The sequence below is a fragment of the Pan troglodytes genome, chromosome 2 (assembly GCF_028858775.2).
Source record: "Pan troglodytes isolate AG18354 chromosome 2, NHGRI_mPanTro3-v2.0_pri, whole genome shotgun sequence".
NCBI classification, from domain to species: domain Eukaryota; kingdom Metazoa; phylum Chordata; class Mammalia; order Primates; family Hominidae; genus Pan; species Pan troglodytes.
In genome coordinates this window covers 8,674,020-8,687,706 of record NC_086015.1, presented here as the reverse complement: position 1 = coordinate 8,687,706, position 13,687 = coordinate 8,674,020, and the positions used below count along the sequence as shown (strand labels likewise).

The window sequence follows — 13,687 nt, the reverse complement described above, 5'->3', positions numbered from 1 at the left end:
AGAAGGCAAGGCCTATCCCCAGCAAGTATAAAGATGTAGCACACACCACGCCTTCTTTAAAACCTGACCCTGTGCAGAGGGGGTCATGTTTACAAGGCTAAGCCTGAATGTTGTTCCTCGAGTGTCACTGATTATACAGAGATGTTTCAAAGCCAGTTCAGAGCAGGAAAAAAAAAAAAAAAACAACTGTTCAGTTTAAGGTACCTATATAAATAAGTTTTAACTAAATTTAAGAAAAAACAAGATAGAGTCTGAGTAAGTCTTTATCTTTGACAAAGCCATAACTTTATGTTTCTAAAACAATTACTTTCATATTTTAACTATAACATTCGGAAATACATTGTCTATGATCAAGTCATATATACAGCCATTGAGACTTATACGCATGTTTCTATAATTACAATACTATATATATATGTAACTAAAACAAAAGTTATCCCCCCCCAAAAAAAACAATACTTATCATTATGTGGTGTAACACAGTCTGATCTTTCTGTTCTATCCCACTTTCAAAAAGGATAGTCACAAGCCACTAAACTGATTTCATGGCCCACAAATGGGTCTACACCTATTCTTTGTAAAACACTATTTTAAATTCAAGTCCATCTCATCTTCTCAACTAAGTCATGGCCACACACAGATTCGTTTAAAGGAGAGGAAACCAAAGGATGTGCTGAAAATGAAATTCAGAACAAGGCACACTTGTCTTTTATTTTTGGTTAGAAAAGACAGTTTCCTAACATGAAAAACCATCTATTTTCAAGCTTATCACATTTGAGGAGCATATACAATGGAATTTTCTCTAACTCCAAATGAATATAAGTTCATTCGATAAATCCAACACTTTTGGTGTAACCTAAGTTTTACTGGGCTTTTCTTTCTGTTCACCGTTAAGGATCAATTATTTACCAACTATGAGGGAATGGTCTGGTAGTAGATGTTTCTGGTACATTCCCTATCATATACACAAACTTCCCAAAGCTTGTAAATTTAAATGGCACTATTAAAAAGTGTCAAAACCAGTTTTAAAGTTAAGGCTGGTTGAGCATTTTGAGACTATTTCATGCTGTTTGTGGCATATTTTTCAATAAAAAGCAGCTACTTTAGAATCGTTAACAAGGTCAAAAATACAGCTGATAGCATTTAACCACAGTCACTGTGAAGTATATGCCCAGGTAATGGCTGACTAATTCAGCCAACAAATATCAGGAGTGCTCTAAGTCTCCCTGAAAAGCTTTCCTGTGGCTTTATGTACTATGGAACCCTCAGGAGTGGGCCCTGCTGCAGACCCACTGCATTGCTGAACACGACGGGGAGCCTGCCGGCTTCTCGACACAGCAACAAATGAGGCTGATCCCAAATTCTACTCTCCTTCCCTACTATGGTTATTTCTTTTCCATCCTCTATCCTTTATGAACTTTATTTCCAAGATAGAAAAGATATTTCTATTCCACTAATGGATCTGCAATGACAGGGACCCTCTCCAGGACATTAACACGGAATAGCTGTTTTTGTGGTAAAGTTCCTAAGGCGATGGGCTGTTCATACAATGTTTTCAGACATCCAGGAGGAAAAACACAGAGACAGTATTTAGGTCACACTTCTCTCCACAGTTCCCTGTTTCCCAAACACTAGTTTCCATAGCAATTCCCTTCTCTTTACACAGGACAAGCCTCTGGTTCCAACTTTCAACGTCTCCTCCTTGACTCTGATACACAGTCGCGCTTGGAAGCCCGGCACGGAAGGCGTCCCAGGCGGGGAATCCGCACTTACGCTGTCGCCGATGGATCGCAGCTTGTAGAATGGCTGAATGTAAAACCAGGAGCCTTCGTTTCCAGCCTCGTCCAACGTGACTCGCATGGCATTCTTCTCCAACAGAGCGGGAAGCCTCTTATTCACTGTTAGGTATTTATTACTTTTCAAATGCAGGAGCTAAAAACCCACCAAGAGAATAAAGTGAGTGTCAGCAAATCTGAATTTTCTACCATTCCTTCTCTCAATCATACCAACCATGTAGCAAACATTCCTCCCCTCAGTCATACCAACTATGTAGCAAACATTCCTCCTACCACTGAGCTGCTGGTGAAGCTAGAGAATCACAAAGTGCCTACGGCTGCAGATGATTAGAAAAGGAAGAAGAGAAAAGGGAGCAGAAAGAGAGGGCAGAATACAAGAAAAACTATCATGTTTTATTTTTCAGCAAAGCCTTGGACAAGATGGATGTTGCTCAGGTCAACTGTGCCATCATAACCTGCCATCCGTCAGTGGGGTGGGCCTAACCCTATGTGAACGGGCTAAGGAACTGCAGTGTGGCATGCCCTGACACAAAGGCGGAGCTGAGGAAGGCCACTCTGAGCACAGGCAACAGTTTAAAAAACAACGCAGGGCCAGGCGAAGTGGCTCATATCTGTAATCCCAGCACTTCGGGAGGCAGAGGCAGAAGGACTGCTTGAGCCCAGGAGTTTGAGACAAGCCTGGGCGACACAGGGAGATCTTGTCTCTACAAAATATTTAAAATTAACCAAGCGTGGGGGTACACACCTGGAGTCCCTGCTACTCAGGAGGTTGAGGTGGGAGGATCACCTGAGCCCAGGAGTTGCAGGCTACAGTGAGCCGAAATCACACCACTGTACTCCAGCTTGGGTGACAGAGCAAGATGCTGTCTCTAAAAAAATTAAATAAAATAAAATGCAACCCCTTTAGGGGATTGTCATTTCATTTGGAAAAAATGGCTTGAATTTCCAAGTACTTTCTTCTTGACTTTGGGGTAATAATTACATGAGGAATATGGAAAGACTGAAGACCTAGAGCGGATATAACGTGTCTGATAGTCAGTCTAGACCAGAAAGAGTTGGCCAAGGCTTCCCAACTCAACAGGCTATAAGAGAAAGCGGAAGGGAATACGAAAGACTGCCCAATCCCTTGAGAAATGGTACAACCAGCATAAGACTCCATTGGTAATTGAGATTATCCTCCTTTTCACATGTAGCAGATACAGCTGCTAGAACTGTTAGGGGGTCCTCCAAATCCCCGAACAGCGCACTTGGAGGTAGAAGAATAACCTGTCTGATCCATAAGCCCCGATGACCCCTAGCTAAAATAAATAAGGAGAAGGCAACGTCTTCCCAACCCCTCAACTGTTCCCCTGGTGAGTAACCTCTGGTCCTGCACACATCTGTCTAGGTGCCAGACTCAGTTTGTTTATAAACGAAAGTTACCTACAGGTAGGCCCCCAAGATCCAGGGCTGGGGGAAGTAATAATAACTAAGATTAATTATGGTGTAGCCACAGCTTATTCTGGGACAGGCACCTCTCAACCATCCTAAAGAGCAGATGCCATTACCATTTCCATTTTGCTGGTGAGCAAAGTGATACATGGCAAGATTTCTTGCCCCAAATCTCACAGTGAGGTACAAAACCTAAATCGGAATGCATTTAAAAGTTTACGTCCTTAGCCTCTGCACCTTTCATCTTCATGTCAAGCCATATTCTCCAATCTAACCAAATCAGGAAGTCTTGTACTCTGAATTTCAGGGCACTGGCCTGGCCTAGTAATAAAGCTGACATTGAACTTGAAGCCCACCTGGACACTTGTGTCCATTCTGAAGAGGATGGAACTTAAGGAGGAGGAAGTGCATGAGTGGGACTGGCAGGATCTAATCTTCAAGCAGATTTTGGAAGCTACTTTCACTATTTCAAAAGGCCTAATATAAGAACCCATTTAACCCCCAAAGGTTGCTTTTACTAATCTTTTACTAGTGTTCCCATCTTCCTGATTAGCCCTGCTCTATACCTAATAGCAAGAGAAAGGGGAAGGACTCCTATGTAATTAGTAATGTTTACATAGCAGGCAAAATCTTCCAAAAAGGAAAATAATGAAGGAAGATCACCAAATGGGTCTAGGTGCTCAATAGTTGGTAACTACTACTCTTTGTGCCTGGACAAATCAAGAAAGCCACATGTGGCCCTGGGCTTCCTGCAAGATTGGCATGGACCCAGAGAGATCTTCTGAGCAAAACCTGTTTAGCTTTTCCTGGATTATGTTTTATCTCCACGGCAAATTTAAAGGCACAAAGGATAAGCAACCCATGAGAGTAGACATGAAAACAATCAAATATTTTTGATAAGTATAAAATGTATCAAAATGATAAATATTTTTTATTTAAAAAGTCCCAAAGGTACAGAATTGCTCTTATTACCTCCTGGGAGCAGCTGTTTTTGGCCAGTAGATAAAAGTTATAGGGAAGCTAATTTTCACCAAATAGGAAGAATTTTCAAGCATTACAAGTTAAACAGAACTGCCACAGCCAGGTTCCTTTTCAAGTAGGAAGCTTCCCATTTGAAGTGTCTGGAGTGAAATGATCAGCCACAGACAGAGAGAAGTAGATGCTCACACTGAGAGATGACCAGCAGAATAGCCCAAAGAGTCTATCACATCTAACAAGAAACACTAGACTTTTTGCAATAAACTGGCTGCCTCCATGGAGTCCTACTGTAAAGGTGTCCAAACCCTGTCTTAGGTGTTTGTTTCCTCAGCTGCATTCTTTGTAACGCTTCAGCTTCAGAAGGGAAGAGCTGCCTTGACCTACCTGGATCACATTGCCATACTGGATTACGGTCCCCAGCAATTTCCTGTTTTCTGTCTCATTCTGCTTCTTTTCCAAGTCTGCAGCATGCTGTGCATTGAGAAGAAAGATTGATCACAAAGAGGAAACCATGTGTTCTATCCCACTGCAGTGACGCAGAACAAATGTCGCCGGTTCATACAAGAACCACCGAAATACGCAAATCCCTGAGGACACACCCTGAGGCTTCACGAAATGAGCCAAGGGGTTCAAACAGCCCATCCACTCTGCCTTTGCTTGGCTGGCCTTTTTGCCTTCTTTAAAATGCTTTTTTTTCTTTCTTTAAGGAATTCATGGGTATTTGCTTAGGGTGAGAGTAAGTCAAAAGCTGAAATATCTTCAAAGAAAATAGGGTCGGGGAGGGAGGGAATTTGCATAGCCCCTTTATAATCTGTGAAAGTCCTCTTTAAGGCTTTGGAGTAAAAGAAGATTGAATTTAAATGCTGGATTTGGGTGGTCTGTGGTTTTGTAAACTTAGATGTGTTATTTAATATCAGTGAGCCTGGGTCTCCTCCTTTGTAAAATAAGGATCAAATGGTACCTGCACCTCACACGAACTCCACTGCACGGTACCTGATACACTGTAGCACACATGGAGTTATTAGCTATTCTTGTTAGACATTAATCATAATGTAATCAATTTTATAATCATTCCGTGAAAAGAACATTATTATCCCACTTTTAAAGAAGAAATTGACTCAAAGTGATTAAAAAATTTGGTCACCCTTGCATAGCTAGTTGGATGATGGGTAGGAAAGGGATTTGTTATACCCTTTCTCCTCTTCTGTGTACATTTAAAACTTCGCTTAATAATGTTTTTTAAACCACGCATTTATTAAGTCGCAGAGATAGTATTCAAATCCACATTTGGATTAACTGTATAGTCACAAATGAGACTGGGAGAGGTTACCATTCCAAATGTGACATGCTGGGGGGGAACATGGTAAAGCTGAATAGAAGGTTCTAGAATAGTCTGGCAGGGCCACCTTCCCAAATTCATTCACCTGTGCAACTCTGAAACCACTGTTACCACACTACAATAATGGTAAAGGGCAACGGGCTTCATCCCAGGCAGTCAGCAAACTGTTATCCCAACCCATCTCCCAAACATAGACTGGTGGAAGGGAAGTAAAATAACTGAGAAGAAATTCAGTATTGAATCTGATGGATGGTAAAACCCTGATGATAAGAGTGTTCTTCAGACGGGTTTCGAAGGCACTCTTCCTGGAGTGTCTCCTTTCCTTGGGGCCAGATGCTACCAGGTGCCAGTGGGTCCTCTTTCCCAGGTAATGTGTCTTCATTTTCACAGAGTCTTCTGGACGTGGTCTTGGGTCGCCTACCTACCGGCTTCATTATCTTGTCCTCTTTACTGAATCCCACCAAGCCTCACTCAGTATTTTCATCACAAAATGGGGACAATACAAGCCTTTTAGGGCCATTGTAGAGATCAGAGAAAATGTATGCCAGACACATAATTGCCATTTGATCATAAATTTTAACCATTATTATTATACGCTACTTTCTAAAACTAAGAAATGTTCTGATGATTAACATTTCAAAAGGTGACCTAAGTTGGCTAGGTCAAGAACCTTTCTGTTTCCTTCAAATTCAGCATCTGTTCCATTTCTACCTGGAACACAGGTGTTTTTAGGAAAGCACATCTTTTCAGAAAAAATGAACTGCCGGAAGCAATTCTAAGCCAAAATGAAACCATATTACAGGAGGCGAATGATCCACACAGGTTAGCGTAGATCACTGCAAGTTGACCCCATCTGTATCAGCTCTTTAAAACAATAGCCCATTCAAAACTTCCCTGTCTCTCTTTTGGAATTAGTTACCAGTCTGCTATTCTCAGTGACACAAGGATAAAATCCACTGGGTGCAAGACACATTCAGAGATAATACCAGTGCTTGCAACGTGGCAATCTTTGGCATGCAAGTTGCCCTCAGCACGGTCCTCCTGAACCTTTTCTTTCCTCTGCATAAACACTCTCCTTAGCAGCCTCCCACCTCTTGTTCTCCCTAATTTCACACCTGAGCTTACACTCCCTTCAGAGATTTCCACAGTACCCACAGGTTCTGCAGGTAGTTTTCCAAACAAAACACTGGACTGCATCCATTTGGAATGAAGCCTTATTCTTTGCGGAGAGCCGTTTGTTCTTTCTGCTTAAGAGTTCTCAGCTAACACTGACTGCAAACTCAAGAGGGGGAAAATATCAAAGGGAAAAAACTCAATGGATTCAGTAAAATAAAATATAACATTTTCCAACATGCAAATATGGTTTTTCTCTGTTCAAAGCCCACGCTGAAAGGATTCACCTTTAGAGAGTTCTTAAGCAGCATTTCTTGGACTCAAATGATCAAAGAGCTCATCTTTAAGAGAAAAACTGCTCATGAACATTCCCCTTACTCTCAAGAATGTCCAATGGCTTCAGTTTAAGAAATGCTAATATTATGTTTCTACCTATGCTTAGAATAAGTACAGTATAACAACAGCAACGCAATGGTTACTGGTTTATCTAGAAAGAAATGTCAAATTAACCATCAAGAAGGCATATTCCACATTAAAGACTAATTAAACACCAGCAGCTCTAAAGAGCATGGTCATTTGTCAAAAGACATATAAAAGGCAAGAGAAGAACAGAAAATTAAAACAACATTGGAGAATAAATATCTAAAGACTTCTCTTAAAATAAAGATACTCTTGGCCAGGAGTGGTGGCTCATGCCTGTAATCCCAGCACTCTGGGAGGCCGAGGCAGGCGGATCACCTGAGGTCAGGAGTTTGAGACTAGTCTGGCAAACATGGTGAAACGCTGTCTCTACTAAAAATACAAAAATTAGCTGGGCATGGTGGCGGACGCCTGTAGTCCCAGCTACTTGGGAGGCTGAGGCAGGAGAATCACTGGAACCCGGGAGGCGGAGGTTGCAAAGAGCTGAGATAGTACCACTGCACTCTAGCCTGAGTGACAAAGACTCCATCTCAAAAACAGATAAATAAGACATTCTCAAATATCACATCTAAAACTTTGTCAAAACTCTGTTAAACTAAGAGTTAATACTATTTTAATTCTGTTATAAAGTTTAATGATGACTGAGCCTTCACATCACCACTGAATAAGCATTAAATATATTAAGCTTATGGACCATTTTAAGAATTCACTTTTCCTATAAGTTCTCATTAAGGAGAAAACTTCCCATTTCATTTCTTTTCTAAATGCACAAATATCAAATTTAATTCATTTCAGTTCACATGTTAGTTTTTATATAAATCCCCTTACAAAACCAAGTCTGGGCTAGGTGCGGTGGCTCATGCCTGTAATCCCAGCACTTTGGGCTGATCACGTGAGGTCGGGAGTTCGAGACCAGCCTGACCAACATGGAGAAACCCCATCTCTACTAAAAATACAAAATTAGCTGGGCATGGTGGCGAATGCCTTTAATCCCAGCTGCTCGGGAGGCTGAGGCAGGAGAATCACTTGAACCCAGGAGGCGGAGGTTGCAGTGAGCTGAGATCATGCCATTGCATTCCAGCCTCAAAAAAAAAAAAAAAGCAAGCAAACAAAAAAACAAACAAACCCAAGTCTGGTATTTAGACAAAACTATCCATGATTCTTTTTAGGTTCAACAGGAGGCAAGGCAATAAGGTAGATGAAAAGGTAACAAGGTGCAAACACTACAGGCCACTGATCAAGGCTGTTTCTACCCTCAGAAAGAATGAGATCTGGTTGGTTAAATCCCTCAAGTACATTCCAAGAATGGGCCCTCACTGTGAGATACTGAGTTAGCACCTTTTGGCTGGGTGCAGTGGCTCACGCCTGTAATCCCAGCACTTTGGGAGGCCAAGGCAGGTGGATCACGAGGTCAGGAGTTTGAGACCATCCTGGCTAACACAGTGAAACCCCATCTCTACTAAAAAAAAAATACAAAAAATTAGCCAGGCGTGGTGGCGGGCACCTGTAGTCCCAGCTACTCGGGAGGCTGAGGCAGGAGAATGGGGTGGACCCGGGAGGTGGAGCTTGCAGTGAGCTGAGATTGTGCCACTGCACTGCAGCCTGGGTGACAGAGCGAGACTCCGTCCCCCCCACAAAAAAAGAAAGATATTGAATTAGTACCTTTACTGAGTTAGCACCTTTCTAAAGGATACTCAGGCAATATTGACCAAAAAACTTTTCACTCAACATAACATTGACTTAACAATTCCACTTCTAGGAGTTTCTCCTAAGAGGACAACCTGGCATATGCACAAGGCCATACAACTTTTTTCAGAATGGCAAATGTTGTCAAGATCCTGAATATCACTCCCTACCTAACCTCTGCCCATAGAGGCTGCTTATCTAAAATGACAGTACTGCCAAACAAGGAAGTAACTGTGTAGCCATTAAAAATGAGGATAGAGGCCAGGTACGGTGGCTCACGCCTGTAATCCTAGCACTTTGGAAGGCTGAGGCGGGCAGATCACCTGAGGTCAGGGGTTCAACACCAGCCTGGCCAACATGGCCAAACCCTGTCTCTACTAAAAATACCCCCAAAAATTAGCCAGGTGTGGTGGTGCATGCCTGTAATCCCAGCTACTCAGGAAACTGAGGCAGGAGAATCACTTGAACCCAGGAGGTGGAGGTTGCAGTGAGCCAAGATCGCACCACTGTACTCCAGCCTGGGCAAGAAGAAAGGGAAGTGAATAGCATACTCCTGTTGATACTTTAAAATGTGGAGACACAGGAACAGAATAGGGGGTAGGAGAGTAGGGAAAACATCAAAATAAAACCCAAGGTTATCTTTGAGGAACACAATTTAGGAATCACATCAATTAATATTTTTTTGCTTTTCCTACTCACATATTTTGGAATACTCCTCCTAAAATACAAGTGTGTAATTTCTTCAAAAACATCTTCATCATGTCTCTGTGTCAAGTACTCTGAATTTTGTAAAGTCATGCCGTGGCTCATGTCTGTAATCCTGGCACTTTGGGAGGCCGAGGTGGGTGGATTGCTTCAGCTCAGGAGTTCAAGACCAGCCTGGGCAATGTGGCAAAACCCCAACTCTTCAAAAAATACAAAAATTAGCCAGGCATGGTGGTGCGTGCCTGTAGTCCCAGCTACTGGGCAGGGAGGTAGGAGGATCACTTAAGCTCAGGAGGTTGAGGCTGCAGTGAGCCGGGAACATGTCACTGCACACCAGCGTGGGTGATAGAGTGGTGAGACTGTCTCAAAAAAAAGAAAAAGGCATCTTAAATGTGTCACCTTTTCATTACTTTAAAATCCTGATAATTTAAATATCTATTACTCTTTTCCCTTGAATAATGGGTTGCGGGCTGTTTTTAATTTCTAAGGGAAAAAAACACTCTATGATATGGTTCCACCACTATTATTCACCATGTTCCCTAAGCAACATCAAGGTCTGCCCCATCACAGCCACCTGTTATTTTATTTCAGCGACAGAGAAACTATTATCGAATGACAATAGAAAGGTGACTGAAACAGTACGGAAAGGTTATTTTGTTAAAGTCAACAAGCTCTGAATCATGTAATGCGATATTGAAGCAAGGCTTCTAAAAACAAGCAATGTAGTACCCAGACAATAAGGACCTGTCACTCCTCTAGCTCTTCCTAGCTGGTCAAAGCTGTGACTTAAGTAATCATTTCTCAGAACAAAACAATGTAGGTGCTTGTTTCAAGGTAACAGCTATGCTGCTGTCAGAAAACAGTAGTAATGGCCTTTAGAAGAAATGTATGTGATTTGCGGATGGGAAGAAGCTCATTTTGTCAAGAGACCCTTAGGAAATCATGACCAAGAGAGTCAAAATCCAGTTATTCCTGCAGAAGGAAAAAGCATAGACAGTAACCAGCCACTAGATGTCACTCTCCTTCAAAGTGCTGTTGATGTCGCTCATCCTAGTCAAAAGGAAGTCAAGTGGTCTAGACAACTAATTCCTTAAATGGCATTAATTTAAAATAGTCTGACTTCTGATTGGGGTGCTGCATAGTAGTTGACAAAAATAAAAATGAAAACCCACTGGAGACTGGCCATCAGTTCCAAAGGCAAAGTGGCTGTCCAAAATACAACATCGTATTGGCTGGTGGGAATGTAAATTGAATGAAACATGTAGATAACTTTAAGACACTAGGGGGAAAAGTTCCAGCTAAGTAGGAAAGTAGGAACTGCAGAAAGTGAAGCACAAAGTCAACATTCAAGACCTGAGGCCGGGCCCAGTGGCTCATGCCTGTAATGTCAGCACTTTGGCAGGCCAAGGCAGGTGGATCATGAGTTCAGGAGATCGAGACCATCCTGGCCAAAATGGTGAAACCTCGTCTCTACTAAATACAAACAATTAGCCGGGCGTGGTGACGCACCCCTGAAGTCCCAGCTACTCAGGAGGCTAAGGCAGGGAAATCGCTTGAACCCGGGAGGTGGAGGTTGCAGTGAGCTGAGATCGTGCCACTACACTCCAGCCTGGCAATAGAGCAAGACCCCATCTCAAAAAAAAAAAAAAAAAAAAAAAGACCTGAAAGTCACATCGGTAATCTTAAATCAGGGAAAAGAACTGGCTTCCTTTTTTATTTTTTAAAAGCATAAACAACATGAGAGAGATTTCTGTTTTTCTCTTTTCTCTTTTTAATAAGGAGTTGACCATTTTTGATCACCTTATGATTGAACTTTTTTCAACCATGCTGTTTTCTTCACAGTTCATTCATAGGAAGGAGTGTCAAAAGGACTTGCTGATGAAACATAACATATAGAGCACAGGCTGCAAATGGGGCTGAAGAACCACATCCAGCCTGAGCCATTTCTTTTGGTGTTGAGTGTATATTTCAAGCCTTAATTGAATTAGTTCCCAACATCTTTTTAAAATTGAGATACTACACTAAAAGCATGGATTTTTATCTTCTCTTAAAAAGTGGAAGACGTGGCAGCAGCTCTCAGCCCACATTCCCAAGCAGTGACAGTAGGGAAGTAGAGCTGCCCCTCCAGACCCACCCATGGGACTCTCCACTTGGCAACACTACCCACCAAGCCCACTTTATTCCTGTTGATTTCCTGTATGGCCAAGAGGAATCTGAATTTACAACCCCTGTGGTAAAAAGTGTAGGAGAGGAAAGAGTTGGAGATTTATTAATAAGATCTCACTGAACAAAATGATCTTTATACCAGAAAAGCAAAGTGAGGACAACTAAAGACACATAGACCCTCCAGAAAGATAGCCCCCTATGGGCATATGCACTAAATATACATACATGCAGGACTGACCAACCTTCCCCACCTATTCAACTAGATTCCCATGTTCCCAGCACAGACTTTGAGGAGATTATGGATTGCTGCAGTGACTGGAAGAGGGTGCTACTGATGTTCAGTGGACAGGAGCTAGGGATGCTGGGTAAAGTGAACGCATGTTACAATCCTATGCAAGGATGAACCATCATTTATCCCATACAATTGTATGTCCAGCTGGATATTCACATAAGTTAAAAAGTTATCTGTCGGCTGGGCGCAGTAGTCCATGCCTATAATCCTAGCACTCTGGGAGGCTAAGGCAGGAGGATCGTTTGAGCTCAGGTTGTCAAGGCTGCAGTGAGCCATGATGGCATTACTGCACTCCAGCCTGGGAGCATCTGTAATTACCTGAACCTAGCACCCCACTCCATTTTACATATCAACAGAAATCACAGCTTTCCATGGTTTTATTAATACTATTAATAAATTTTCCAAAAGTGCAAGTACTACTTAAGAAAGAAAAGAGTGTACTTTGCATTATTCATAATATAATTAAGAACTGCTGATTATTTTGGAAAAAGATACGATCATAATCCCAAAAGGCACAACAATCCTGAATGCCATAATCCCAAATGTTAAAATCCCCAAAGGTCAAAAAAGACCAAAATCCCCAAAATATAATTCCGGAAAAAATAATTTTAAAATTCTTTAAAAGAGATTGATATTTTTAAAAGAGGATTTGAGAAACATGTAAAAACACAACAGAACACTTCACAGGCCATTTTATACAATAAAATGGAGAATAGTAACATACATATTTTTGCAAGCATAAATACTCAGGTATACTAACAATGGTCACAGGGATTATGCGCAGATTAACCATAAAGAAATAGGTCAAAAAGGGAAATGTAAAATCGTGTATCACTATGGTTGGTGATTGTGTGCACCAAGCTCATACTGCAGTCATCTGAAATACCATGACCAGCAACCTGAGTCTTTTCACAAGATCGGTCAAAACCACAGAGGGTCACCACTGGATATGCAGTCGCCCAAAGAGCTGAGAGCTCAAGTAATTTTATCTTTCACAAACACAAACATCTCTTCATTCATCGAGGAAGAACATCCCTTTATTTGCAGGGGAAGTTCCCATGTTTTTACATATTCACGTCAAGTTGTAACAATGCACTTTCATGAAGTTAAACTTGCAAAAGAATGCATAAAATGAATCAGAACTCTCTAATATTAGTCTCCACACCATTTAAATCTCCAATATTGAAAATGATGCGAAGATGTAATACATAGCATAGTGAATTGTAAAAAATAATGCTGACAGGGCTGAGCACGGTGGCTCACCCCTATAATCCCAGCACTTTGGGAGGCCGAGGCAGTGGATCACTTGAGGTCAGGAGTTCGAGACCAGCCTGGCCAACATGGTGAAATGCTGCCTCTACTAAAACTACAAAAAAATTAGCAGGGCGTGGTGGTGCATGCCTGTAATTCCATCTACTTGGGAGGCTGAGGCAGAAAAATCGCTTGAGCCCGGGAGGCGGAGGTTGCGGTAGGCCGAGATGGCGCCACCGCACTCCACCCTGGGCAACAGAGTGAGACTCTGCCTTAAAAATAATAATAATAATAATAATGCGTACAATTTAAAATAGTAAAAAAAAAACTGTAAAAATCTGATATAAGAAAAAGTGGATTGCAGGAATAGATTATGGGCATTTAAACAGAGACAGTCCACAAGAGCTGGCCTAACATGCAGCTATATCCTACGACTGTGATTTTCAGGATTTTACACTTCAGGGATTTAGACTTTTGGAATTGAATTTTTAGGGATTTCAACATTTGGGA

The 13,687-nt window shown here is 41.8% G+C and overlaps 1 protein-coding gene across 1 annotated transcript in view; it reads right to left on the bottom strand.

The window, feature by feature from the left end:
* ITPR1 (inositol 1,4,5-trisphosphate receptor type 1) overlaps window positions 1-13,687 on the bottom strand; it is a 354,044-nt gene that overhangs the window by 203,506 nt on the left and 136,851 nt on the right. The window contains exons 6-7 of the mRNA XM_054680363.2: window positions 4,590-4,676; window positions 1,774-1,932 (exon numbers count right to left, since the gene is read on the bottom strand). Of these exons, the coding sequence (XP_054536338.1) occupies window positions 1,774-1,932; window positions 4,590-4,676 (246 nt within the window). The remainder of the gene's footprint in view (window positions 1-1,773; window positions 1,933-4,589; window positions 4,677-13,687) is intronic.